The sequence below is a fragment of the Lithobates pipiens genome, unplaced genomic scaffold, assembly GCF_037356315.1.
Source record: "Lithobates pipiens isolate NorthernLeopardFrog02 unplaced genomic scaffold, aLitPip1_a1.2 Scaffold_16, whole genome shotgun sequence".
NCBI classification, from domain to species: domain Eukaryota; kingdom Metazoa; phylum Chordata; class Amphibia; order Anura; family Ranidae; genus Lithobates; species Lithobates pipiens.
Window position 1 is genome coordinate 150,226,843 of NW_027507748.1, and position 27,467 is coordinate 150,254,309.

General features: G+C 45.9%; 1 protein-coding gene across 3 annotated transcripts in view; it reads left to right on the forward strand.

The window, feature by feature from the left end:
• Window positions 1-27,467, forward strand: part of FKBP6 (FKBP prolyl isomerase family member 6 (inactive)) — a 271,222-nt gene that overhangs the window by 160,591 nt on the left and 83,164 nt on the right. For all 3 annotated transcript variants that reach the window (XM_077480611.1, XM_077480614.1, XM_077480612.1), the window contains exon 5: window positions 4,489-4,608. In XM_077480611.1, the coding sequence (XP_077336737.1) occupies window positions 4,489-4,608 (120 nt within the window). The remainder of the gene's footprint in view (window positions 1-4,488; window positions 4,609-27,467) is intronic.

The following is a 27,467-nucleotide window of genomic DNA, read 5'->3' on the forward strand; positions in this document are numbered from 1 at the left end:
CGATTCGGGGGTCCCTCACCTCCCTCTCTTCTCTCCCTGTCCCTTTCTTCCCTCTCTGTGGGGGATGCTGCGTGTGGCCGCTTAGCGATGTATGTGTGTCTCATGTCTAGGGGCTCTCCGGAGGGGGTCTCTCACCTTTGGGGGGGGGGGGGGGGCTCCGCTGACTGGCTGTGTCCTGAGTGGTGTTTTTTCATGTCCCTGGGGGGTGCCTGTGAGGCCTTTCCTGTGATCTTTGCAGCGCTGGTCACCGCCATTTTTTAGCTCTGTCCCTCATGATTTTTCAGTGTCAGTGGTTATCTTAGGTATGGGCAAGGGGAAGCTTGCTCTCCTGTGCCTCGGCAGCCATTTTCCCTGTGATTTCTCCTTATACTTGACGCTGGCGGCCATTTTCGAGAAGGCTGAGCAAGTTTTTCAGCTTCTCTAGAGACAGCATGTGTTCCTGTAATTTGGCGGCCATTTCTCCAGTGTTTTATGTCCTTCTGCTGGACAGCCATTTCCTTTGAGCCTGAGCATATTGCAGAGCGGTTTCAGCGCCATTAGCAGCAGCAAATGACAGAGCGTATTCCTCTGCACCTTGGAGCTAACAGAGAACACAGGCACTACTTGCTGGACAGAGCAGAACCTGTCAGGGTGATGAGTCCTGCGGGAAAGAGCCCCTCAGCCAGCAGCAGTAAAAAGGGTGGGACCAACACTGTCCTAAGTCCCCTTCAGGTGGCAGACAGGGTAGGGCCAGCATGGCTTCAGAAACTGGTGTTTCTTCCCCCAAAACCAGGCAATTGCATCCGGTTCGCCTACGGAATGTGCAGTGCCTTTGGACGCGTTGTCGTCGGTCCTCAATTTGTTCGTTGCCAAGATGGAGGCGGTACGTGGGCGCAAAGGTGATAAGAAGTGGCCCCTGCCCCCCCCCCCCCGTCCTCTGGGGAGAGCTCTGATGCAGACCCGGGTCCTGCTGAAGCTGGTGACCCTTGCTCTGTTGGTTCAGAGGACGCTGACCAGGACCGTTCGGACATTGAGGATGAGTCCCCGTTTGGGTCCGTGCGCGACAAAGTGCTTGTTGAAGCACTTATCACAGCTGTGCGTTATACCCTGAAGATTCGGGAGCCAGCAGATCCCTCTGCTGGTGTAGCGGCTCCTCCGGTCGTGGACCCCCCAGTATCTAGGTTGAACAAAGTTAGCACGATCCCGGTATTGTAGCTACGGCTACAAGATAGAGTTCCTCTCTTGGCTGCAAAACAGATTCTTCCCCTCCAACATACCCGTTCTCCCGGCTCGCCGGGAGGTCCTCTTGGGGGCAGTGAGGGACCTGCTGAATTGCGGGGTGATTGTACCTGTTCTGGAATCGGAACGTTTCCAGGAGTTCTACTCAAACCTATTTGTAGTTCCCAAGAAGGAAGGGGTACGTTCAATCTTGGATCTTAAAGCCCTCAATCACTTTGTGAAAGTGCAGAGGTTCAGAATGGAATCAGTTTGTTCAGTAGTCACTGCACTCCATCAGGGGGACTTCCTGGCATCCTTAGACATCCAGGATGTGTACCTGCACATACCCATATTCCTGTGGCATCAAAAGTTTCTGCGGTTTGCAGTCGGGGAAGCCCACTACCAGTTTGTAGCTCTCCCTTTTTGTTTGGCTTCCGCCCCCCCCCCCCCCCCGAGTCTTTATCAAGGTATTGGCTCCTGTGTTGGCGTTGCTATGGCAACGCGGGATCGCAATCGTGGGATCGCAATCGTGGGTTACCTGAATGATCTCCTCCTGAGTGCTTCTTCCACTTCAGAGTTAGAGGAGGATGTGGCGATCACCATGCAGACCCTGCAAGAATTTGGGTGGCTGTTGAACCTAAAGTCGTTGATGATACCGACTCAGCATTTGGAGTACCTAGGCTTACTGCTTGACTCCAGGGAAGCGAGTTTTTCTCCTTCAGACAAGCTGCAGACTCTCAGAGCCGTGGTAAAACTGCTGATGAACCGCAGGTGGTCGTCGCTGCGCTTCTGTGCATCCCAGTTCCACATCAGAGTCTTGCAGAAGGAGATCTTGACAAAGTGGGACAAAGATCCAGGTGAGCCAGTTAGTCAGGGATTCCCTGATCTGGTGGCTGAGGTCCCCGGTGCTTCAGTCCGGGAAGTCGTTCCTACCTCTGAAATGGTCAGTGATGCTAGGCTATTTCGCTGGGGTGGAGTGATGGGAGTCCAGTCAACTCGGGGGCCTCTGGTCGACGGAGGAATCAAAGTTGCCAGTCATTCTGCTCGAAGTGAGAGCGATCAGGCTATGCCTTTCCATCTGGTTGAGACTGCAAGGGCGTCCGACCAGGATCCAGTCAGACAACGCCACTGCAGTGGAATACGTCAATCACCGAGGAACAAGAAGCTTGGCCGCCGCATGGGAGGTCGCTCACATACTTCGGTGGGCAGAGCGACATGTACCGGCCCTGTCGGCCATTTACATCCCGGGTGTGGAGAACTGCAAGGCGGACGATCCAAGTCGTCAGATGCTGGACCCAGGAGAATGGGCGTTGCATCCTTAAGTGTTCAGGCTACTGTGCCTGCGGTGGGGCACACCAGACGTGGGTCTTCTGGCCTCCCGTCTCAATCGGAAGGTACCGATATTCATGTCCAGGACAAGAGATCCGTGAGCAGACACGTCAGACGCGCTGGTGGCTCCGTGGGGTCAGTGCCAGCTGATCTACGCTTTTCCTCCACTGAAACTGTTACCACGTCTGCTTCCAGTACTACTGATTGCCCCAGATTGGCCTCAGCGTCCTTGGTACGTAGATCTAGTGCGCCTGGTGGCAGACGCTCCCTGGCGACTGCCGTTACGAGAGGACCTCCTGTCTCGAGGTCCGATTCTCCATCCTGCTTTAACGGCATGGCTATTGAGAGCCAGGTGTTGAGGACCTGGGGTCTGTCGGACTCGGTGATCCCAACTATTTTGAGAGCATGGAAATCTTCTCGGAAGATATATCATCGTACCTGGAAGGCCTAAATCTCCATGTGTGAGGAGAAAGGATGGCATCTGCGCTTCTTTTCTATATCCAGGATCCTGCTGTTTCTTCAGCAAAGGGAGGACAAATATCAGCTTTGGCTGTCTTTTTTTTTTTTTTTCTTTCTTCTTTCAGCGACCTTTGGCGTCTCACTCTCTAGTGAGTACTTTTGTTCAAGGGGTACGACAAGTAGTTCCTCTGTTGCGTCCACAGTTACCCCCGTGGGATCTGAACCTGGTGGTATCGGCACTTCAAAATCCGCCTTTTGAAAATATCAGGAGTCCCTTGTTGACTCTTTCCCAGAAAGTGGTCTTTTTAGTGGCCATCACATCGGCCAGGAGGGTTTCGGAATTGGCGGCCTTTTCCTGCAAGTCACCCTATCTGGTTATCCACAAAGAGAAGGTGGTGTTGCGTCCGCAATGGTCTTCTGTCCCTCCTATTTTTCTTTACGTTATACTGCTTGTTGACGTACTGATGGCTGCATGGCAGGCTGGGTGGTTTTTGCCTAAGGGACCGCCCCCTTGTGTGGAAGTGGAAAGTTCTGTGTTTTACATAACATGTAATGCCTAGTATTTTCCTAAAGGTGGCATAACCCAATAGCTAAGAGAGGAGCTGTGTCAGTCGGTGAATTACAGAGAAAAGGATTTTACGGGGAGTACAAAAAGACTATAAAATCTTTTTCTTTGATGTACATCAGGGGACACAGAGGTCCCTCCCTTCTTCTTATACACTTTGATTGCTTGGCTACAAAACTGAGGACTCCCAGTAATAGGAGAGGTTATATGGGGGAAGTTCACGCCTTAAGGGGCATGCCAGTGTCCAGCACCTGATACGCCGATATAACCCACATAGTTATTACTATGGCTCTGTGTCACCTGATGTACATCAAAGAAAAGGATTTTACAGGTAAGCTGTTTTTAAAAATCCCATTTTTGGGGGAAAAAAATACACTTCAATAAATAAAAATAAAAAAATAAAACAGTAAAGTTAGCACAATTTTTTTTTTTTTTATGTGAAAGATGATGTTACGCAGCGAGAATCGTGAGAGAATCATGATCTATCCTCTAAGCAAAAAAATTGTGATTCTCATTTTAGCCAGAATCGTGCAGCTCTAATCTAAAGCTGGCCATACACCTATAGATTATCTGCAGATTTTCTATGGTTAGATGGAAAAAGTGGGAGATTCCTCCATCCACACAGTTTAGCGAAGATGGAGAAATCTGTTGCACTTTTTCCATCTAACCATAGAAAATCTGCAGATAACCTATAGGTTTATGGCCAGCTTTAGGTGGGTTTTTCATAATGAGCTAGTATGTTATGCATATTAGCTCCATTATGCCTTTTTGTCTTGCGTGGTTCTTTGTTTTTTTTTTTGTTTTTTTTTGTGGAGTGGGTTTACAACCACTTTAAGACTGTAATTTTAGTTTATTTTTTTCCCTACTTTAGTGTTGGTGATTTATTTTTCTTCTGCTGTGTAAAATGCTTAATTACACTGAACTATTTGGTTTTGCAGAACCAGCAGGCAATATTTCCTTTAGAAAAGGTCTTGGAAATTGCTACTACTGAGAGAAAGTTTGGCAATTACCTCTTTAAACAAAACCGATTTCATGATTCCAAGGATAGGTATAAACGGGTAAGTACTAGGTCGGGTGGAAAGGATCCCCACAACCTTTATACAAGCTGAGTTATGTTTTTGCAATTATACCACCTCACTTATTCGTTTGATGATAATTATAAGCGATTACAACCTTTTGTCTATATCAGAATTAAGGCAATCTTGATGCAGCTCTTACCATAAAGTTAATAACACATGATAACGACTGTCCGAAATAATAAAGATCACATTTATTTAGCCAGAAAATAAATGTTTACTATTAATCAAATAGTAAAACAATAAAAACAGGTAGGTATCTGCACTACTGAAAAAGGTATTAATATTGGAAGAGGAAAGCAACCAGCACTATTTGTTGAGAAGCAAATATAAAATTATAAATAGTCCACATGCGGCGCTAATAAAAAGCAACAGTCTTTGAAATATTAAGAGGAAAAGATGATAATCCCTTCACCCGTTTTCAGTGTGTATAGGGTAGCGTCTGAACTCTTCAATCACCAGTAAGTAGATGGTTAAAATACAATGCAAAGCTTGCATCCATTCACTTTTCCCAGGCAGCAACAAAGCAGTAAACTTCCAGCAGTAAGTGGGCATCTCACTCAAATCAAGGGGATCTCATCACCAAATGGAAATCGAACAACATATAGTGAAGCCATCTCACTTGTGAAGGTATTTATTGTAGCAACTTACAGTGCCTTGCAAAAGTATTTAGCCCTCCCCCTTGGCGTTTTTCATGTTTTTTTGCCTCACAACCTGGAATTAACATGGATTGTTTGAGGATTTGCATCATTTAATTCACAGAACATGCCCACAATGGTGAAGATGTGTGTGTGTGTTTTTTTTTTTTTTTTATTGTGACGCAAACAAATAGGACAAAATAAAACAGAAAAAGTTAATGTGCATAACTATTCACCCCCCTAAAGTCAATACTTTGTAGAGCCACCTTTTATGGATGTCACAGCTATAAGTCGCTTTGGAGAAGTCTCTATGAGCTTGCCACATCTTACCACTGGGATTTTTGCCCATTCTTCCTTGCAAAACTGCTCCAGCTCCTTCAAGTTGGATGGTTTGCTCTTGTGAACAGCAATCTTTAAGTCTGACCACACATTGTCTATTGAATTGAGGTCTGGGCTTTGACTACGCCATTCCAGCACATTTACATGTTTCCCCTTAAACCACTCAAGTGTTGCTTTAGCAGTGTGTTTGGGGTCATTGTCCTGCTGGAAGGTGAACCATCCTAGCCTCAAATCGCACAGAGTGGTACAGGCTTTGCTCAAGAATATCCCTGTATTTAGCACCATCCATCTTTCCCTCAACTCTGACAAGTTTCCCAGTCCCGACTGCTGAAAAACATCCCCACAGCATTATGCTGCCACCACCACCATGTTTCACTGTGAGGATAGTGTTCTTTGGGCGATATGTTGGGTTTGCACCAGACATAGCATTTTCTTTGATGGCCAAAAAGTAAAATTTTAGTCTCATGGGCCAGAGCACCTTGCTCCTATACATTTTGGCAGTCTCCCACATGCCTTTTTCACAAACTCAAAACGTGCCATTTTGTTTTTTGCTGAAAGTAATGGCTTTCATCTGGCCACTCTACCATAAACCCCAACTCCTTTGGAGCGTATGGCTTATTGTCGTTCTGTGTACAGATACTCCAGTCTCTGCTGTGGAACCCTGCAGCTCCTCCAGGGTTACCTTAGGTCTCTGTGCTACCTCTCTGATTAATGCCCACCTTACCCGGTCCTTACGGGCCCCTCTTTTGGCATGTTTGCAGTTGTGCCATGTTCTTTCCATTTGGTTATGATGGATTTGATGGTGCTCCTAGGGATCATCAAAGATTTGGATATTTTTTTTTATAACCCAACCCTGACTTGTACTTCTCAATGACATTGTCCCTTACTTGTTTGGCGAGTTCCTTGGTCTTCATGGCAGTGTTTGGTTAGTGGTGCCTCTTGCTTTGGTGTTGCAGCCTCTGGGGTCTTTCAAAAAGGTGTGTATGTGTGGTGACAGATCATGTGACTCTGGGATTGCACACAGTGGGACATCATTTCACTAATTATGTAACTTGATGGTAATTGGGTGCAACAGACCTTTTTTGGGATTCATAACAAAGGGGGTGAATAGATACGCACATGCCAATTATCAGTTTTTAATATCTGAAAAAAAATTTCTCTGTAATTCATCGACCGACACAGCTCCTCTCTGTAACTTAATGGGTTGTATAGCCTGCCATTAGGAGAAACTAGTTAAAATTGTTACACAATACACAGAACTTTAATCCCGCCCCAGGGGGGCAGGCCCCGTGCTATCAACCCTTCCCACTACTCCTAGCAGCTTCAGTTTTTATTTTGTCTAGCAAGGAGAATGACCTAGGAAACCCTGTGTGCCTCTTGGTCCATATTTTTGCTGCAGGTTTGCTGCTTTTTGCGCAAGATGAAAGATCCTGTGATCTTCTATCAACTGCTGGCTGGGTGACCGGCTGGTTAATTATATCCTTGTAGTCTCCCCAGTCCGGGCCATCAAGCATGAGCAGGCCGCAGCTAAGGCTCGGCAGGCCACAACTTGCCTCAGCTCCAGAGGTGGTCGGTGAGCTTCAATGCTCCAGGGTATATATTTGACTGGGCTACTGATGTCTGGATCACAGTATACCGAGGCCAGCAGCCACCCTGTAACTGCGCAAGAGTGGGTCTGTGATGGAATGTCTCTGAGCTCTTCAGGACTGGCAAGTATGGCTCTCCCTGCTTCGGTGGGGTGAGCAGCTGGGCATTCCCTGGGGGTCGATTCAGGGGCCACCTCACCTCCCTATCTTCTTTCCCAAGTCCCTATCACCCCTCCTTCCCCCCTCCTGAGGGGGGTGGATACATGCGCTGTTGGCTACGGTCGCTGTTTCTCCCCTGTGGGGGTCTGTGCGGCTGCCGTTGGTCCTGGTCCAGGTCTGGAGGTCCCAAAACATGTTTATGGAGGTTGTTCTGACTGTTAGCAGGCAGCACGTTTTAATTTTTTTGCTCTGCACTGCATGGCGCCGTTCCGGCGGCCATCTTAGATTTGAGAAAGCTATCAATTCCCCTTGTGAGCTTCAGCAGCCATTTTCTTTAGGATTCCTATTGATTACGTTGGCGGCCATTTTTTTAACCCCCTGGCGGTATTCCCGAGTCTGGCTCGGGGTGGAGATTTTGTAACAAAAGTGGTAACCCCAAGCCAGACTCTGGACCGCATCGCTGAATGCAGGAAGAGGTTTACTTACCTTGTCCCTTGGATCCAACGATGTCCCCGTGCTGTACGAGTGAGACGTGTCTCGCTCGATCTATCTTCGTTCCCTGCGAGCGCTGCGACACACTGGGACGGAGAACGGCGCCAAATTCAAAAAGTGAAACACACACATTACATACAGTATAATGTAATCTTACAGATTACATTGCTGTATGTAATTATTTCGCATCCCCTTTGTCCCTAGTGTTCTGCCCAGTGCCCTGCATTCAGTTTTATCTTATAAAAACATATTTATGCCTGGAAACTGGAGATTGTCCATAGCAACCAAAACTGTCCCTTTACAGAAAAAAATATTTTAGATCTGCTAGAAAACAGCGATAATAAATTAGAATCACTCGCAGAATTGAGCGATAGTGATTTGTGGGGAGATCCGTCATCAAATATTGAAAAGTAATGACAGTGACAATTCTGCAACTGAGCAAATTTCAGTGTTTTTGATTTGATTACATTATTGAATAATTTGTATTATTGTTATATTATTATTTGGTATAATTATTTATAGATATTATATTATAATTTATGATTTCATTTTTCAAACTTTATCATATCCGGGATGTCTGCTAGACTCGGGTTTGGACAGATTTAAGTGAGTTATTCCTAAGAATTACAGGACTACAATATAAAACGCCAAATTTCCATGCAAAATAATTGTACTGCTTTCAGCACCTAAAATTTGAAATAATCATACCGCCAGGGAGGTTAAAGCTTGAGCGCTTTTTTCACCGCTGGCCTCTTGTGGCAGCATTACATGTGCTTTCTCTTGCTGCTTCCTGTATCCACTGTGTGTGTGCAGGATGCTGCATGGCTCTTTGCTGAACGCTGAAGCTGCTCTGCAGATCGTTGCACCGCTGGTGGGAGCTGCTGCCGCTGACGGTTTTCTCCTCTCTGCAACTGGGAACCTCCTAGGGACTACAGGCACTGCTGTGGCTATCACAGAACGCCCCAGGGTGGTGAGCCTAGTGCTAAGTACCCCCCACGCGGCGACAGCAGGAGGGTGGGACCTTCACTGTCCTAAGTCCCCTTGCAGGTGACAGACAGGCTAGGGTCAGCATGGCTTCAGAAACTGGTGTTTCTTCCCCCAAAATCCAGGCTATAGCAACCAGGTCACCTGCAGTTAGCGCGGTGCGCATGGACACCCTGATGGCGGTCCTTGGCTCCTATGTTCCTAAGATAGAGGCGGCACGTGGCAGGAAAGGTGCACGTAAGAGGCCCCTGCCCCCCCCCCCCCGTCCTCTGGGGAGAGCTCTGATGCAGACTTGGGACCTGCTGCGGCTGAAGACCCCTTCTCTGACCTATCAGACATGGCTGACCAGGACCGTTCAGATAGTGAGGATGATTCCATGTCCGGGCGTGACAAGGCGTTTTTTGGAGCACTTATCACTGCTGTGCGTGATACCTTGAAGATTCAGGAGCCAGCGGATGCCTCTGCTGATATACCAGTCCCTTTTGGGTCCCACAAGCCAGCACGTTCACCTAAGTTGTTCCCGTATTTTACTTATTTTGACAAATTCATCTACAGGGAATGGGGTCGCCCGCAACGGACCTTTTCGGTCCCCAAAAATTTGGCGGTGCATTACCCCTTTGAGAAAAGCCTTCTCAAAAAGTGGTTGGCTCCTCCGGTCATTGACCCCCCAGTATCTAGGTTAAATAAAGTAACCACGATCCTGGTTGAGGGGACTCCTGCATTCAAGGATCCCACGGACAGGAAGGCCGAAGCAGTGGCTCGTTCCTTCTTTACTGTTGTGGGGTCAGCTGTGCGACCTGTACTGGCATCCGCACTGGTGTCGCAGACACTGACTGAGTGGGCAAAACTTTTGCACCGCATATTGGGAGAGCAGAATGCCTCCCCTGTCTGCGTGGAACTAACAGACCAACTAGTGCATGGCCTTAAGTACGTTTGTGACGCAGCCCTGGATACTCTCCCTCTGCTATCTAGGGCCTCAGTGTCAGCCGTGGTGCTGAGGTGCCTCATTTGGCTGAAATGCTGGTCTGCTGACCAGGCATCCAAGAAAGCCCTGACGGATCTTCCCTTCCTTGGCGACCAGCTCTTTGAAGCTTCGTTGGATGACATTATTAAAAATGCCACGGGTGGTAAGAGTACACTACTCCCACAGGCCAGAAAGGCTAAGGAGCCACGCCGCAGGCAAGGGCCCTCCTTTTCCGCTCACAAGTGGCTTTTTCGTCCACCCGGGGCTTCGGCAAAACTACCCCAGCCCAACAGGATGCCCACGAACGGTCAGAAGTGTCCCTGGAACCGCAAGCCTAACAAGCCTGCGAACAAAAGTGCTACCGCATGAAGGTTTGCCCCCCACTCATGTCTCGGGTGGGGGATCATCTTCAGGAGTTTGCAGCCCGTTGGACCTCCCGGTTATCAGACCAATGGGTCTGCGATCTGATTTCCACAGGTTACAAGATAGTTTCTCTTGGCATACCCGTGTCCCCGGTTCACCGGGAGGCCCTGTTAGGGGTGGGGAGGGACTTGTTGAATCAAGGGGTGATTGTACCGGTTCCGGAATCGGAACGCTTCCGGGGGTTCTACTCATCTGTTTGTGGTTCCCAAGAAGGAAGGGGTACATCCAATATTGGACCTAAAAGTTCTCAATCACTTTGTTAAAGTGCAGGTTCAGAGTGGAATCGGTTCACTCAGTAGTCGCTGCACTCCATCAAAAGGACTTCCTGGCGTCCTTGGACATTCAGGATGCGTACCTGATCATATCCAAATGCCTTCGGCATCAAAAGTTTCTGCATTTGGCAGTCGGGGAAGCCCACTACCAGTTTGTGGCTCTTCCTTTTGGCCTGGCAACAGCCCCCCTGAGTCTTTACCAAAGTACTGGCTCCAGTGTTGGCATTGTTGAGACAACGCGGGATCGCGATCGTGGGTTACCTAGACGATCTCCTCCTGAGAGCTTCTTCCGCCTCAGAATTAGAGGATGTGGTGATCACCTTGCAGTCCCTGCAAGCATTTGGGTGGCTGTTGAACCTAAAGAAGTCGGTGGTGGTACCAACTCAGCGTCTGGAGTACCTGGGGTTACTATTGGACTCCAGGGAAGCGAGGGTTTTTCTCCCCTCAGACAAATTGCTGACTCTCAGATCTGCGGTCAAATTACTGATGAACCGCAAGTGGTCATTGCTCTGCTTTTGCATGCGGGTGCTGGGGCTCATGGTAGCCTCCTTCAAGGCAGTACCTTATGCCCAGTTCCACACCAGAGTCCTGCAGAAGTAGATCTTGACAAAATGGGACAAATCTCCGTTGTCCCTGGATCGGCAGATCCAGGTGAGCCAGCCAGTCAGGGACTCCCTGATCTGGTGGTTGAGGTCCCTGGTGATTCAGTCCGGAAAATCGTTCCTTCCTCTGAAATGGACGGTGGTCACTACGGATGCCAGTCTTTCCAGCTGGGGTGGAGTGGGGATTCAGTGGGCTCAGGGCCTCTGGTTGACGGAAGAATCCAAGTTGCCGATCAATCTGCTCGAATTGAGAGCGATCAGGCTGTGCCTCCACACGTGGTTGAGGTGTTTTCAAGGGCATTCGACCAGGATACAGTCAAACGACGCCACGGCTGTGGCGTACATAAATCGCAGAGGCCTGTCCCTGTCAGCCATTTACACCCTGGGGGTGGAAAATTGGCAGGCGGACTATCTGAGTCGACAGATTCTGGACCCAGGAGAATGGGCATTGCATCAGGAGATATTCAGGCTGCTGTACCTGAAATGGGGCACACCAGATGTGGATCTATTGGCCTCCCGGCTCAATTGGAAGGTGCTGAGATTCGTGTCCAGGACAAGAGATCCGTGGACAGACACGCTGGTGGCTCCTTGGGATCAGTACCAGCTGATCTATGCCTTTCCTCCGCTGAAACTGTTGCCACATCTGCTTCGCAGAGTGGAAGCAGAGGGGATTCTAGTGCTCCTGATTTCCCCAGATTGGCCTCAGTGAGCCTAGTACGCAGACCTGGTGCGCCTGGTTGCAGATGCTCCCTGGCGACTGCCGTTGAGAGAGGACCTCCTAACTCAAGGTCCAATCCTTCACCCTGCTTTACCATCGCTGGCTTTAACGGCCTGGCTATTGAAATCTAGGTATTGAGAAACCGGGGTCTGTCGGACTCTGTGATTCCAACTATGCTGAGGGTGCGGAAATCTTCCAGGAAGATATATCATCGTACTTGGAAGGCCTACATCTCCATGTGTGAGAAGGGGTGGCATCCGCGCTCCTTCTCTATAGCCAGGATCCTGCTGTTTCCTCAGCAAGGTGTAGACCCAGAGGTTGGCGTTGAGCACCATCAAAGGGCAGATTTCAGCTCTGGCTGTCTTTTTTTTCAACTACCCCTGGCGTCTCACTCATTAGTGAGTACCTTTGTGCAGGGGGTGTGACGTAGTCCCGTGTCCTCCATTAACTCGTGGGATTTGAACCTGGTGTTGTCAGCGCTTCAGAAGCCGCCGTTTGAGAATATCAGGGAGATCCCTCTGGTGACCCTTTGACAGAAGGTGGTCTTTCTAGTGGCCATCACATTGGCCAGGACGGCTTCGGAACTGGCGGCCTTGTCCTGCAAGTGGCCTTATCTAGTCATCCACAGGGATAAGGTGGTGTTGTGTCCGCAACCGCCCTTTCTACCGAAAGTGGTTTCGGCCTTTCATATCAATGAGGACATTGTATTGCTATCATTATGTCCTAAGCCGAAGCACCCCAAGGCGGTGGCCCTTCACGCTCTGGATGTGGTTAGGGCTCCTAAGGTGTACTTGTCTGCCACAGCTTCCTTTCGAAAGTCAGACTCACTGTTTGTTTCGGTGGCTGGTCCTAAGAAGGGCATGGCGGTCTCGTCGGCCACCATTTCCAGGTGGATCAGACAGATTGTAGTCCAAGCCTACGCCTTGAAGGGGCAGGTGCCTCCCTTTTCCAGTCACGGCCCACTCTACAAGAGCAATCGGAACTTCTTGGGCCTTCCGACACCAAGCGTCTGTCGCTCAGGTGTGTAAGGTGGTGACCTGGTCCTCTGTCCATATGTTTACCAAGTTCTACAAGGTAGACGTCAGTGCATCGGCTGATGCCTGTTTTGGCTGCACAGTTTTTCAAGCGGCCGTGTAGTTGCGATTTCATTTTTTCCTGGTTTTTCGATAAAAACGCAGTACTGTTTTGGTTAATGCACTGTTGCATTACTTCCACAATGTTGCGGTCTTGGGGATCACTCCTGTTGAGGACACCCAGTTATATAGTGGTGTTTTTCCACACACTGCTGTTTTTTGTGGGTTTAGTTTCACTAGTTCCCACTTGCCATGATGGATGAAGTTTTTATGCTGTTTTTCCCACCTCTTGTTTGGCACTGCTTGGGGGCGTCCCATTTAGTTACAGAGAGGAGCTGTGTCGGTCAGTGAATATAAGATAAAATAGGATTTTTTGTACTCACCGTAAAATCCTTTTCTCTGTAATTCACCGACCGACACAGCACCCACCCCTCCTTTTTTCTACGTTATACTGCTTGTTGACATACTGAAGCTGCTAGGAGCAGTGGGAAGGGTTGATAGCACGGGGCGCCCCACCTGGGGTGGGATTAAAGTTCTGTGTATTGTGTAACAATTTTGCCTAGTTTCTCCTAATGGCAGGCTATACAACCCATTTAGTTACAGAGAGGAGCTGTGTCGGTCGGTGAATTACAGAGAAAAGGATTTTACGGTGAGTACAAAAAATCCTATTTTTATGTATATACATTTCGAATTTTACTTCACCAAATTAGACTATTGTGTTCTTTTGCAAGGCACTGTACATGTACAGTCATTAAGAATGATTATTATAAAACAAAACGGCCATGGCATTCAGCATGCTTGTGTCTCTTAGCCCTTATACACACGGTCGGAAAATCCGTCGGAATGTGTCCTGTCGGACCGTGTCGTCGGATAATCCTACTGTGTGTGGTATGCATCGGACTGATTCCGTCCAAATATCCGTCGGACCCAATTTTCCAACATATTGGAAATATTTCCCGACCAACTGGTTCGATCGGACATACTCTGATCATGTGTAGCGAATTTTGATCGGACCAAGTGCCACGCATGCTCAGATCAAATTCCTACATTAAAGCTATTGGCTACTAGCCTGAATGTAGTCCCATCGTAACGAAATTACGTCATCACGTTCTGAAAGATCGGATTTTTCGACAACTTAGTCCGACCGTGTGTATGCAACAGTTTCGGACACAATCCGTCGGACTAAATCCGACGGACAAAATCCGACGGATTTGGTTGGCAGAATCTCCGACCGTGTGTACAGGGGCATATTCAGCCTGACATGTTTCATCCGACAAAAGTGACGTGTTAAAAGTATTCTCTCTAATCTCAATGTTTAAATCTAGAAAATGGATATTCGTCTGGTTGGCCTCATGTTGCAGAGAAATACCCAATGTATTCTCCAATGAAATCCTATTGCCATCCCATAGGAGGCAGACGCTGTCTATATATCTACCCCAGAAAACCAATTCTGGTCTAAGAGCATAGACGGCGTCATCCTCCCATTTAGCCATAAACGGGTTTGCCATGCTCTTTGCAAACTTTGCACCCATTGCAACCCCTCTATTCTGAAGACAGAAGGATCCTCCAAACCAGAAGTTATGAGACGTGGCAAACCTGAGTAGGCTTAACACAAATTTTCTTTGGGGAGAGAATAAATTGTCATCTCTCCTTAAATACTTATCTACTGCCTCAAACCCATTGTTATGTTATATTATGGTGTAGAGAGAAGTCACATCGGCAGTAGCCATAATGTAACTCTTTCCACTCCATTGCCTCCAGTGTTTGAATGACCTGTCTGGAATCTTTAATGAAAGATGGCGTTTGTGAGACTAATATATCAAACAGATGGTACAGCGCTCTAAGTAAAATAAAATGATTACTGACATATTAAAAGTAATTAAAAGTCCAAAGATAGCTTTTGGGTCAAAAAGTCCATGTGAGGAATCTTCAGTGGTATACAGTCAGTTCATGCATAAAGTGACTTAGTGCCAAGGGGGGGGCCACCACCAATGGTAAAATTGGCTGCTCACCTCATCGTATGGACCCTTTAAATTACAGAGGGTCGTATGCACTTAAATATCAACGAATGCTTATCAACTCGTCCAATCGCTGTACTCCTCTCAGACTATATCCGACCGGTTCACAAACGAAAACACAGCTTTCTCCCATTCAGAGTCAAATGAACTGACACGTTTGTGGAATACCCACACTGGATCGGTATATAGCAGTATTCACATTTCCCCAGACCATGTGGACAGAAAGACAGGCCATAGTGCTCTCCATAGAAAAACGTTTTAATGATGAATATACATAAAAAACACACTTACAATAACGAAGCTTCATACGATCGTTAAAATGAACAATGACCGCGGGTGACGTCACGTTGTCTCCGTCCGTACGTTATGTCCCTATGGGTGGGACTTCATCAGCGGACACGGAAACTACGCAACACCCGATATATAAATAGACAATAAGGGGTTCCTATAGTAGGCTTACTGTGAGCACGACGTGACGGACAACCTCTCCATATTTACGAAAGTTACCAAGGCAACCACACATCCTGTCGTGTAGTACGAATCTGCACGATAATAGGCAAAGACCTCGGGGCAGCGCTTGTGAATTTAAACAAACGTTACCATATTAACGTCTCATCCCATCATGCCTATCCGCACGATGCAAATGAGCACAACAAGGAGCGGAATTTAAAAAAGGAATCATATCAATATTTGCAAACATTGCCGTTGCAACAATGAATCCCTTCCCCTTATGTATATAATGTAATAAAATAAATAAAAAAACGCTTAATCCAATACAAAAGAACCCCATTATTAAACACATTTTTATATGGCAAAGCATGAACTTTTTTCTCCAAACTTGAGTTTACAAAAGTCCACCTCCTACAGAATGCATATAAAGATGTGTTTCGAACTTAAAATTCAAAAACAATTAAGAATATTAAAATGTGTATAATACACATATATCAACGTGACATCACCTGCAGCCAATAAATTAAATAGTACTAAAAATACAATAAAAAGTAAACTATAAAATCATCGATCAGTAATAAAACAGTTAATATCAAAGTCGACATTCAATCCACCAGGCATTAATACATTGGTCTCATGTATCCAGTAAGATTCCCTACTACTTAACGTCCATTTTAAAGCAGGACAACATTTTGCGACCCGTGCTACCTACTCGTCCACAGTTTATTTATAAAAAAGCTCCCTCTCTCAGGGACCGTCTTGCTCCCAGCGTTCCTAACCCCCCTATTCCGTCAGAGAACAGATTGTTCTCCTTTTTGGGGGGGTTCTATTCTTGTGGGCGGTGTAAGCCGTGTAAGCATTCTAAAGTCAACATTAAGAAACGGAAGACGTTTCTGGCCTCTGCAACTAATAGGGGATACGATATTTAGCAATTGATTACATGTGACACGATCTGGGTGGTTTACATGTTAGAGTGCGAATGTGGGTTACAATACATAGGACGCACTTCTTCTAGACCTTTACATGTGCGTTTAGCAGAACATGTTGATAATATTAAAAAAGGTCTGAAAACCCACAGTGTCCCGACACTTTAAACAATTCCATCAGCAAAACCCTAAAGGCCTAAAGTTTTGGGGGATTGAGAGGGTCACAAAACATTGGAGGGGGGGGGGGGGTAATTTCATATGCCAGTTAAGTCTTAGGGAATCTTACTGGATACATGAGACCAATGTATTAATGCCTGGTGGATTGAATGTCGATTTTGATAGTAACTGTTTTATTACTGATCGATGATTTTATTGTTTACTTTTTATTGTATTTTTAGTACGATTTAATTTATTGGCTGCAGGTGATGTCACGTTGATATATTTGTATTATACACATTTTAATATTCTTAATTGTCTTTGAATATTAAGTTTGAAACACATCTTTATATGTATTCTGTAGGAGGTGGACTTTTGTAAACTCAAGTTTGGAGAAAAAAGTTCATGCTTTGCCATTTAAAAATGTGTTTAATAATGGGGTTCTTTTGTATTGGATTTGAGTACCCATTAAGCGGTTTTTTATTTATTTGATTACATTATATACATAAGGGGAAGGGATTCATTGTTGCAACGGCAATGTTTGCAAATATTGATATGATTCCTTTTTTAAATTCCGCTTGTTGTTGTGCTCATTTGCATCGTGCGGATAGGCATGATGCGATGAGACATTAACATGGTAACGTTTGTTTAAATTCACAAGGGCTGCCCCGTGGTCTTTGCCTGTTATCGTGTAGATTCGTACTACACGACAGGATGTGTGGTTACTTTGGTAACTTTCGTAAACGTGGAGAGGTTGTCCGTCACGTCGTGCTCACAGTAAGCCTACAATAGGAATCCCTTATTGTCTATTTATATATCGGGTGTCGCGTAGTTTCCGTGTCTGCTGATGAAGTCCCGCCCATAGGGACATAACGTACAGACGGAGATCACGTAACGTCACCCGCGGTCATGGTTCATTTTAGCGATTGTATGAAGCTTCGTTATTGTAAGTGTGTTTTTTATGTATATTCATCATTAAAACGTTTTTCTATGGAGAGCACTATGGCCTGTCTTTCTATCCACATGATCTGAGGAAATGTGAATACTGCTATATACAGATCCAGTGTGGGTATTCCACAAACGTGTCAGTTCATTTGACTCTGAATGGGAGAAAGCTGTGTTTTCGTTTGTGAACCGGTCGGATATTGTCTGAGAGGAGTACAGCGATTTGACTAGTTGATAAGCATTTGTTGATATTTAAGTGCATATGAACCTCTGTAATTTAAAGGGTCCATACGATGAGATGAGCAGCCAATTTTACCATTGGTGGTGGTCCCCCCCCCCTTGGCACTAAGTCACTTTATGCATGAACTGACTGTATACCACTGAAGATTCCTCACGTGGACTTTTTGACACAAAAGCTATCTTTGGACTTTTAATTACTTTTAATATGTCAGTAATCATTTTATTTTAGTTAGAGCGTTGTACCATCTGTTTGATATATTGTATTTTGGGATTTGGTAATTGATCCTTGGTGTTCAGCAGCTTTTCTTAAAGGGGTTGTACTGCGCTGATTTTTTTCTGTATTTATATTTTGTGAGACTAATGGCTGTGAAAAGCCATCTATAATGCCGCATACACACGACCGGACTTTTCGAGGGACTAGGTCCGACGGTCTTTCCGACTGACTTTCGGCTGCATTCCGACGGACTTTCCGAATGAACGGACTTGGCCACACACAATCACACCAAAGTCTGATGGATTCGAACGTGATGACGTATGACCGGACTAGAATAAGGAAGAGCCAATAGCTCTCCTAGCGTTGGTTTCTGTCTGTCTGTCGGACTAGCACACACACAAACGGATTTCTCGGTCAGGCGGAGTTCTGGTGGAAAATTTTAAAACATGTTCTATTTCTAAAGTCCGCCGGATTTTTGGCAAGCAAAGGTCCGATGGAGCCCACACACTATCGAATTGTCCGAAGGACTCATTCCGTCGGACCTTTGCTGTGAAAATGTCCGGTCGTGTGTACGTGGCATAAGTTTGCCTATCCCTGAAGTGACAGTCCAGCCCACTGGTTTGTCTTCTTAGTGGTTTAACTGGATCTCTTGTGCACTTTGGGTAAAAAGTATATAACTGGAATCCTTTGTGCTGAAGGAAACAGATGTACCTTCTCTCTTAGTGAGTAGATGATCTATAAACCCTACATCTATAGGTTTGGTCAGTTCCTTTTTATACTTAAAGGTGGGGTCGATATGGAGTGGCTTATAGGTTTCTCGTCATTACTTAGTGTCGCAAAAATCCAGCAGGTACTACGTTCACAGCTATTGATAAATTTACCCCACATTGGCATGGGAGTATCGTTAAGAGAGGGATCTTGCGTATGGAAATCTGCTGGATTTATTTAAAATGCTACACACCATTTAGATTAAATGTAGATTGGAACATGAATAGCTTCATTAAATAACAGTTGATGTCTATTAATTATCCTTATAGAGTTGATTGTACACCCTCAGCACAAGGGTGGCAATAGGTAGTGGGACCAATAGCAATGACTCTAATATATTAGGTTTTATTATATTTAGATGGGTGATAATTTTCTAAATGTCCACTAGGGGCTCTTAGTTTCTTGGAGTATAGTTTGTTATATATTAAATATTTTCACATTTTAATTATGGTGTAACACTTTACCAAAACCATTTTTCGATTATATATAATATAAAATATAATTTTGCACTCAATGTTTTTATTGTGTTCGTTTTATTGCAATTTTATGTTTTTATACATTGCTCGACCCTCCTTAGAGAACAGGGGCAAATGGACTATCTGGGTACAGTATAGGAGGGTAAATTCAGATGCATAGTCAAATATGTGAAAAATTAAATGATATAAGTTTGTTAATACAAAATGAATAACACATAATGAGAAAATAAAATACTAATTACAAGCATGTTCTTTTTGTAAGTTGCTGCAATAAATCCTTTCACAAGTGAGACGGTCTTCACTATATGCTGCTTTATTTCTATTTGGTGATATCCCCTTGATGTGATCCATTAATCAATGCCTATCCCTTGCTGATATCTGCTAAGCAGATTTTATTCTCACATGGAGTGCTTCCCTGTCAGGTCACCTTGAGGCGAGGTGACAAATGCACACCGTAGGGATCAGGAGTGCACCGCAAGGTTGTGGACCCTACGGCCGACTGCTGCAGACGGGGGACAGATCCCACTGGGGTTAGAGTGTAAGATTCCCTGGGGCGCGGAGTCTAAGAGCCAGCAGGTGTTCACCAGCTCCTCTAGTGGTGAGGATGGACTTGGCTGCAACTGGCTCCAGGTCGCGACCCCCAGGGTCCCCCAGCTCACACCCACAGTAGGCAACAGGAGGATAGGGATGGTGAGGGACAAAGCCAAGGTCGGGGCCACAAGCGGACAAGAATAGTCGGGGACACACCAAAACGTCAGGATCACAGGCAAACAGGGATAGTCAAAAACACATACAGAATTTGAGGCCCAAAAAAATCTTAAACTCCTCCACTGTTAGGTCTCTCCACTCATAGGTACGGGAATAATAGGATTAGTAGGGTTACTTAAAATTGTTGTGCATACAGGTTGCATTGGGCCACCATTGATGCTAGCGTGTTCTCTGTAAAAATTTAATCAAAGAAATTGGTTGGGGAAAAATTCTGCGTGTCCACTTGGACCCCTGGCTGGGCAGCGAAAGGGGGGAATGTTAATTTCTCCTGAATTAGGAGGAAGCCACAAAGTGGGTTCTGAAGGGCTGAGGTAACACCCCACTGGCACAGATGTGAACTGATGGCACAGGTGTGCACTGCTGACTAGTGGCACAGATGTGCACTGCTGACTAGTGGCACAGATGTGCAATGAGGCCCCACAGATGGGCACTGATGGCACAGATGTGCACTGGTGGCTGATGGCACTGATGTGCACTAGTGACCGATTGGCACAGGTGTGCACTGTGACACTGATTGGGCACTGTATGTGATGGTGTATAAAAGAAGTCACTCGCGCTACAGCACAGAAGCTCTCCCTCCTCACACGCGGTCTCTGTATGAGGAGGGAGAGCTATCAATAAGAGATGATCTCAAATGTTTACATGCTGTGATTGGCCATTTTACAACGATCTGTGATTCAAGGGACACTGCCATCACAAGATTTCCCCGATGCGCTCGAGGGAAGCGTGCAAAGGTGAACGCAGACACAAGGTGGTTAAGGGCCCAGGGATTCTTGGTGCTCTGATACCTGGACAACCTCCTCAGAGATCACTCACTACAGGCTCTAGAACAGAGCATAGCCTGCACAGTGCGTTATTTAGAAAGCTTGGGCTGGGTCATAAATACCGAAAAGTCAGCCTTGAGACTAGATCAAAGTTTGAAGTATTTAGGTCTGATTGTAGATGCTATCCAGGCAAGGGTATTTTTTCCACCCGTATGGATCTGTGCCCTGAAGGATCAGGTGCGTCAGATAAGGGGCACCAGGCAACCCTACGTTCGCCTCTGTAGGACTTTTCTAGGAAGGATGGTGTCCTTCGAGGCAGTGCCTTATGCCCAGTTCCATTCCAGGCCTATACAATAGGACATCTTATCGGCTTGGAACAGGACAGGGCAAGCCCTGGATTATCCCATGTTCTTCTCTCCTCGAGAGCGCTTAAGCCCAATTTAGTGTTTGCAGCATCCGATCCTGCGAAAGGTAATATCCATCCTTCCCGGTGTTTTGGAGAGTACTGACCAGACACCAGTCTCTTGGGCTGCTGAGCGACCCTAGAGGGGCTCACAGCCCAGGGGAGATGGTCAAGGGCAGAACAGAGCCTGCCCATCAACATCCTGGAGTTGTGAGCTGGATGGTGGAGCTTCAGGACTGTCCTATTGGGGTTTAATCCGACAATGCCACTGCAGTGGCCTATATAAACCACTAGGGCGTTCAGCTCTGTCGGAGGTGAAACCACATACTAGCCTGGGCAGAGACATGTGCCAGTTATATTAGCGGTCCATGCCTTGGGGGTAGAGAACTGGAAGGCAGATTATCTCAACCGCCAGCAGATCTGCCCGTGGGGGAATTGTCCCTACACCCGAATGTGTTCCAGGAAATTTGCCAGCGTTGGGGATGGCCAGATGTTGATCTTTTGGCATCCAGGTTCAACAACAAGCTATATCAGTTTATGTCCCGAACAAGGGATCCCTGGTTTATGCTTTCCCCCCGATCCCTCTCCTTCCACATTTATTGCACAGTATTCGGAGAGAGGAGGTTCCAGTCATTCTGGTGGCACCAGCCTGGCCCAGAAGACCCTGGTTCTCAGAGATCGCGAGATTGGCAATAGACTGGCCATGGACGCTTCCGCGCTCCCCCGATCTACTGTCTCAAGGTCCTATATTCCACCCCAATTTAGTCTCTAAATTTGACGGCATGGCTATTGAAACCAGGGTGCTGAAGGATCGTGGCATCTCGGAACCAGTGGTGTCTACCCTAGTGAATGCTAGGAAAGTGGTCACTAGGAAGATCTATTATAAGGTCTGGAAGACATATTGCTTGGTGTGAAGCCAGAAATCGGCATCCTCGGAAATACGTGACTGGGAGAATTCTCTTTTCTACAGTCTGTGAAAATAAGATTGGCTTTGAGTACAATCAGAGGTCAGATTTTGGCCCTGTCGGTATTCTTCCAAAGGCCTTTAGCCTCCCATTTGCTGATCTGAACCTTTTATGCAGGAGGCAGCTCGTTTGCTTCCCCCCATTAGGTCACCTATGTGTCCTTGGGAGCAGAAACATCCATTTGAGCCTATCAAGGATATTCCATTAGTCTTGCTGTCACACAAGCTAGCCTTCTTGATGGCCATCACCTCGGCTAGCAGGGTGTCAGAATTGGCTTCCCTTTCAAGTAAGGAACATACCTAATCCTTCACCACGACAAGGTGACCTTGCGTCCTGTTACAGCCTTCTTGCCAAAAGTGCTATCAGCCTTTCATTTAAATCATGACATTGTTTTTCCTTCTTTCTCTCAGCCTCATTCGGCAGAAGAGACGACTACATTCCTTGGACGTTGTCCAGGCAGTCATCTTATTTGTCTAGATCTGTGGAGATCCAAGGACCAGACTCATTTGAAAATATATTTTTTTTTTTTATAAAACATTTTATTGAGAAAGATAGAGGAATAATACAAACAAAAAAAAAAACCGTACATATTGGTTAGAGACAGCCAACCTCTCATGTGATTATTGAAACTTATATGTATAGATTTACAATCAAGTTAATACAACAGTTCCACTACACGCCATATTAAGGTAACCTAACTTAACTTGAACTTGTGGCCCAGTAGCGGTGAATCTACTCACTCAATACTATTGGGATGTACAATTTGGTATCTAGATTCATTACCCTTCTGTCCTTTTCTTAGAGACTATAACTAAGGTGCGGGGGTGAAGTGGTGCATAGTGGTCTGTGGGAGGTAGTGAGAAGCTTTTCATCTCCAGGTCGGAGTATGGTGTCTCCCACTAGCGATGCTACTCTTAGTTACTTATAGGTTAAACTTCTTGTGAGCTGTGCTATGTCATTCACGGTTTCTGTACTTTATGCGCTAGGTGATGGATCATATTAAACTTAAGTACGGACAAAAAAGGAAGGGATAGGGTAGGGGGGGAGGAGGAACCTGGAATAGAATGAGTCGCAAAAGGGAAGAAAGTAGAAAGGTAGAAAGACAAAAAAAAAAAAGGGGGGGGGGACAAGGATCCTCTGACATGGGATAGGTATTTGCTTTCCGCATGCGCCGTAGACAGCAGTGCCTGTCTTTCGGCAAATATCTCCTAAACGTGTAGGTTTAGGAGATATTTCTTGGACCTACAGGTAAGCCTTAATCTAGGCTTACCTGTAGGTCAAAGTGTGTTGTAAGGGTTTACAACCACTTTAACCCTAGCATACAGGGCATCTGTGGAAGGTGGAGAGCGCCTCTTCCAGTTGATGGGGGCAAGGCAGCATGTGGCTGTGAAGGTTGTGTCTAAGTAGCTTCTTATAGGGTTTGGCTATTTTCAATGGGGAGAAGCCTAGTAGGAAGAATTTTGTTGTCATAGGTACTAGCATCTCAGAGGCGAGTCAGTAGTTGCTATGTTGAACGCCAGAATGGTGCTATTAAAGGATAGCTCCAATAAATGTGGAAAAGGGTGCCTTTATTTCCCTGGCAATGCCAGCATCGATCAGAATTAGAGGGGTAAATGACATGGAGCACCTCTGGAGTCAGGTACCAGAAGTAGAGAATTTTATAAGAATTTTCCATTTCCAGATCGCCTGCCACGTCTCCATGGGAATTTCTTCACCAAGTACCCTTTCCCAACGAATCATGTAAACAGGTTTACCCTGGTCTGGTAGGGAGTAGGCATTTAGTATCCGATAAATATTGCAGATCAGACCCCTTTGCGGGGAGCCCTCCAATATAATACTTTCAAAAATGGATGGTGTGGGAAATTTCAAGTTTGGAGTTATAGATTGGGCATAGTGGGGAATCTGCAGGTATCCATAAAACACGTGGCCAGGTAGATCATGTTTATCCCAAAGTTCGGGAAATGGCAGCAGTTTGCAGGGAACTAGGGTCTACCAAGTGTCCAAAGTGTAATAAATTCCATGACGCCCCGGGGCGATGATGGGTGAGGCTATCAGCACCTTAGGGTTGCAGAGAAAGGAGGTCAGCAGTAATGTGTTAGGTTTGTTCACATGACAACTTGCGCCAAAGCAGCCGAAGCTGGGACATAGACAATCGATTAGAGTCTACCTCCACATTCGCATTCCAGAGTAAACTGTTCCAATGTACAGGCGCCAACCAAATTTTTTTCAATTTTCATCCATTTATTATAGAAGTGTTGGGGAAACCAGGTGACTATCATGCGTAGTTGGGCCGCTTGGTAATATTTTATTGAAGTTGGGAACGCTAGACCCCCATCGGTGCTCGACGCCATTGATGCTGATCTACATATCCTATGTCTCTTATAAAATGGGGACGGGAAGTATTCACACCCCCTTACATTTTCCACTCATTGTTATATTTCAGCTATTTGCTAAAATCATTTAAATTCATTTTTTTTTTCCTCATTAATGTACACACAGCACCCCATAGACAGAAAACACAGAATTTGTGGACATTTTTGCAGATTTATTAAAGGAAAAACTGAAATCACATGGTCCTAAGTATTCAGACCCTTTGCTCAGTATTTAGTAAAAGCACCCTTTTGATCGAATACAGGCATGAGTCTTTTTGGGAAAGATGCAACAAGTTTTTCACACCTGAATTTGGGGATCCTCTGCCATTCCTCCTTGCAGATCCTCTCCAGTTCTGTCAGGTTTGATGGTAAACGTTGGTGTACAGCCAACCCTTCAGGTGTTTTTTTATTAGCAAACTCCATGCAGACTTTCGTGTGTCTTGCACTGAGGAGAGGCTTCTGTCGGGCCACCCTACCATAAAGCCCCGACTGGTGGAGGGCTGCAGTGATGGTTGACTTTTTACAACTTTCTCCCATCTCCCGATTGCATCTCTGGAGCTCAGCCACAGTAATCTTTGGGTTCTTCTTTACCTCTCTCACCAAGGCTCTTCTCCCCCTGTAGCTCAGTTTGGCCGGACAGCCAGCTCTAGAAAGGGTTCTGGTCATCCCAAACATCTTCCATTTAAGGATCGTGGAGGCCACTGTGCTCTTAGGAACCTTAAGTGCAGCAGAATTTTTTTTTTTTGGTAACCTTGGCCAGGACTGTGCCTTGCCACAATTCTGTCTCTTAGCTCTTCAGGCAGTTCCTTTTTTGACCTCGTGATTCTCATTTGCTCTGACAAGTACTGTGAGCTGTAAGGTCTTTATATAGACAGGTGTGTGGCTTTCCTAATCAAGTCCAATCAGTATAATCAAACACAGCTGGACTCAAATGAAGGTGTAGAACCATCTCAAGGATGATCAGAAGAAATGGACAGCACCTGAGTTAAATATGAGTGTCACTGCAAAGGGTCTGAATACTTAGAACCATGTGATATTTCAGTTTTTCTTTTTTTAATAAATCTACAAAAATGTCGACAATTCTGTGTTTTTCTGTCTATGGGGTGCTGTGTGTACATTGAGGGAAAAAAAATTAACTTAAATGACGCCCCTATATTGGCTGCAATATAACAGAGAAAAATTTAAGGGGATCTGAATACTTTCCGTCCCCACTGTAGTTCCAAACATAGCGTATTAAGTCAGCTTGTAGATTTCATAGGTTTTCATAAGGGACATGAACAGGTAGTGTTTGGAACAGGTACAAAAGCTTAGGAAGCATGGCTATTTTGACAGAGGCAATATGCCCCAGAAGAGAAATATGATGGGTCTTCCACTTATTTTTAATTGGTTCCCTAATTGATCTAAATGGGGGCATTTGCTTGGTACAAGGTAGTAAAGATCAGGGTAATGTAAATCATTAGGTATTTCAGGGCAGTAAGTTTCCAGTAATAGGGGAAAAGGGTCTGTAATTGGTCAACTTCTTTCTCAGGAATATTAATTGGCAGAGCCTCTTACTTGGATGCATTTATTGCAAATAATTGTCAAGCTCAGCATGTAAATTCGGTAGGCTTGGTCAAAGTGAGTATATCTGCAAACCGATTTTTAAATTCCCTCCCTCTTACCAATATGCCCCGAATGTCCGAATTCCTATGAATAGATGCTGCCAAAGGTTCAACACCTATTGCAAATGATAGGGGGAAAAGCGGACATCCTTGGCGGGTACCATTAGTAACTGGACAAGAGGATGAGAGAGCAAAAGGGGTCTTCACTTGGGATGTAGGGTTGGTGTAAATGTTTTGGCTGGCATGCAGGAAGGGCCTATTAAAACGCATGTGGCGCAGCGTGAATGTCAGAAAAGGCCAACCAAGTTGGTCAAAAGCCTTCTCTGCATCCAGGCTTAATATTAGGGACTCCAAGCTGTCTGTTTGCCGCATCAATCATGTCTATGGCCTTTTTGGTGTTATCTCCCGCTTGACAGAGAGGAGTAAAGCCCACCTGAACTTTATGAATCTGGGAGGGTAATACCGTGTTCAGACGGATTGTGTCAGGGCTGGCTTAGCCCTTCCTCTTCTGGGCTGGCTGCTCAGCTGTCGGCTAATTGCCAGCTCTCTTCTCTTTCCACAGTTACCAGCTGTTCCCGATGATGCTCGTCTGACCTGCCTATTTAAAGCCTTCCAGCTCACTCTTTCCTTTGCCTTCGCGCTGGTCACATCACAAGGAAACCATCTCCTGCTGTTTGTTTCAAGACTGGCTTGCTGACATCCCTCCTGGCTTCTTATCCTGCTTGCAGTTGCTCTCCTTGGATCCCTGACTTCTGGACTGGCTGATTACCCGATCTGGTTTATGAACTTTGGACTGGTTGACTACCCGATCTGGCTACTGGACTCTGGCTATGCTTGACTATGCTTGTTTCTATTTACCTTTTTATTTTTATTTATAAACAAGTGTGATTTGATTGTACGTCTGTCTCAGTGTGTTTCATGGTTCCTGACAGATTGAGAGAAGTTTTTGTAGTATTCATATGGTTGGCCATCCAGGCAATGGATTTGAGTGGGTAGGGTTTTGATAGTCATTGTAAATTCTTCCTCTGTGATGGGCCCATTGCGAGAGAGGCGGTCCGAGGGCTGTAGTTGGGTAACCACACACTGCTCTAGATAATGATTCATGCGATCCGCCAAATCAGGTGGGGCAGGTTTATGAGGGATCCTGGGATTATTTTTTAGGTCAGTGTAGAATTTCTGAAAGGAATGAACTATCTTGGGGGTGAGATAGTAGGCAACCCAACCTTTTTCTTAATTTGGTGTAGGGTTGATATAGGGGAACGGTCAGACAATTTTCTAGCTAGTAATGAGTGTGCCTTATTACCATTGTTGGACTCCTTTTTTGTTTTACCAGAAGGACCCAAGAAGGGGCAGGCAGCTTTCAAAGCCTCAATTGCCAATTGGGTCTGCCAGTTGGTCATTCAGGCCTATGGTCTGAAACAAGGCTCCTCCCCCTTGGGGTGAGAGCTCATTCTACCAGGGGTGTAGGAACCTCCTGGGCTTTTTGCCATCAGGTATCTGTGGCTCAGATTTGTAAGGCTGCTAC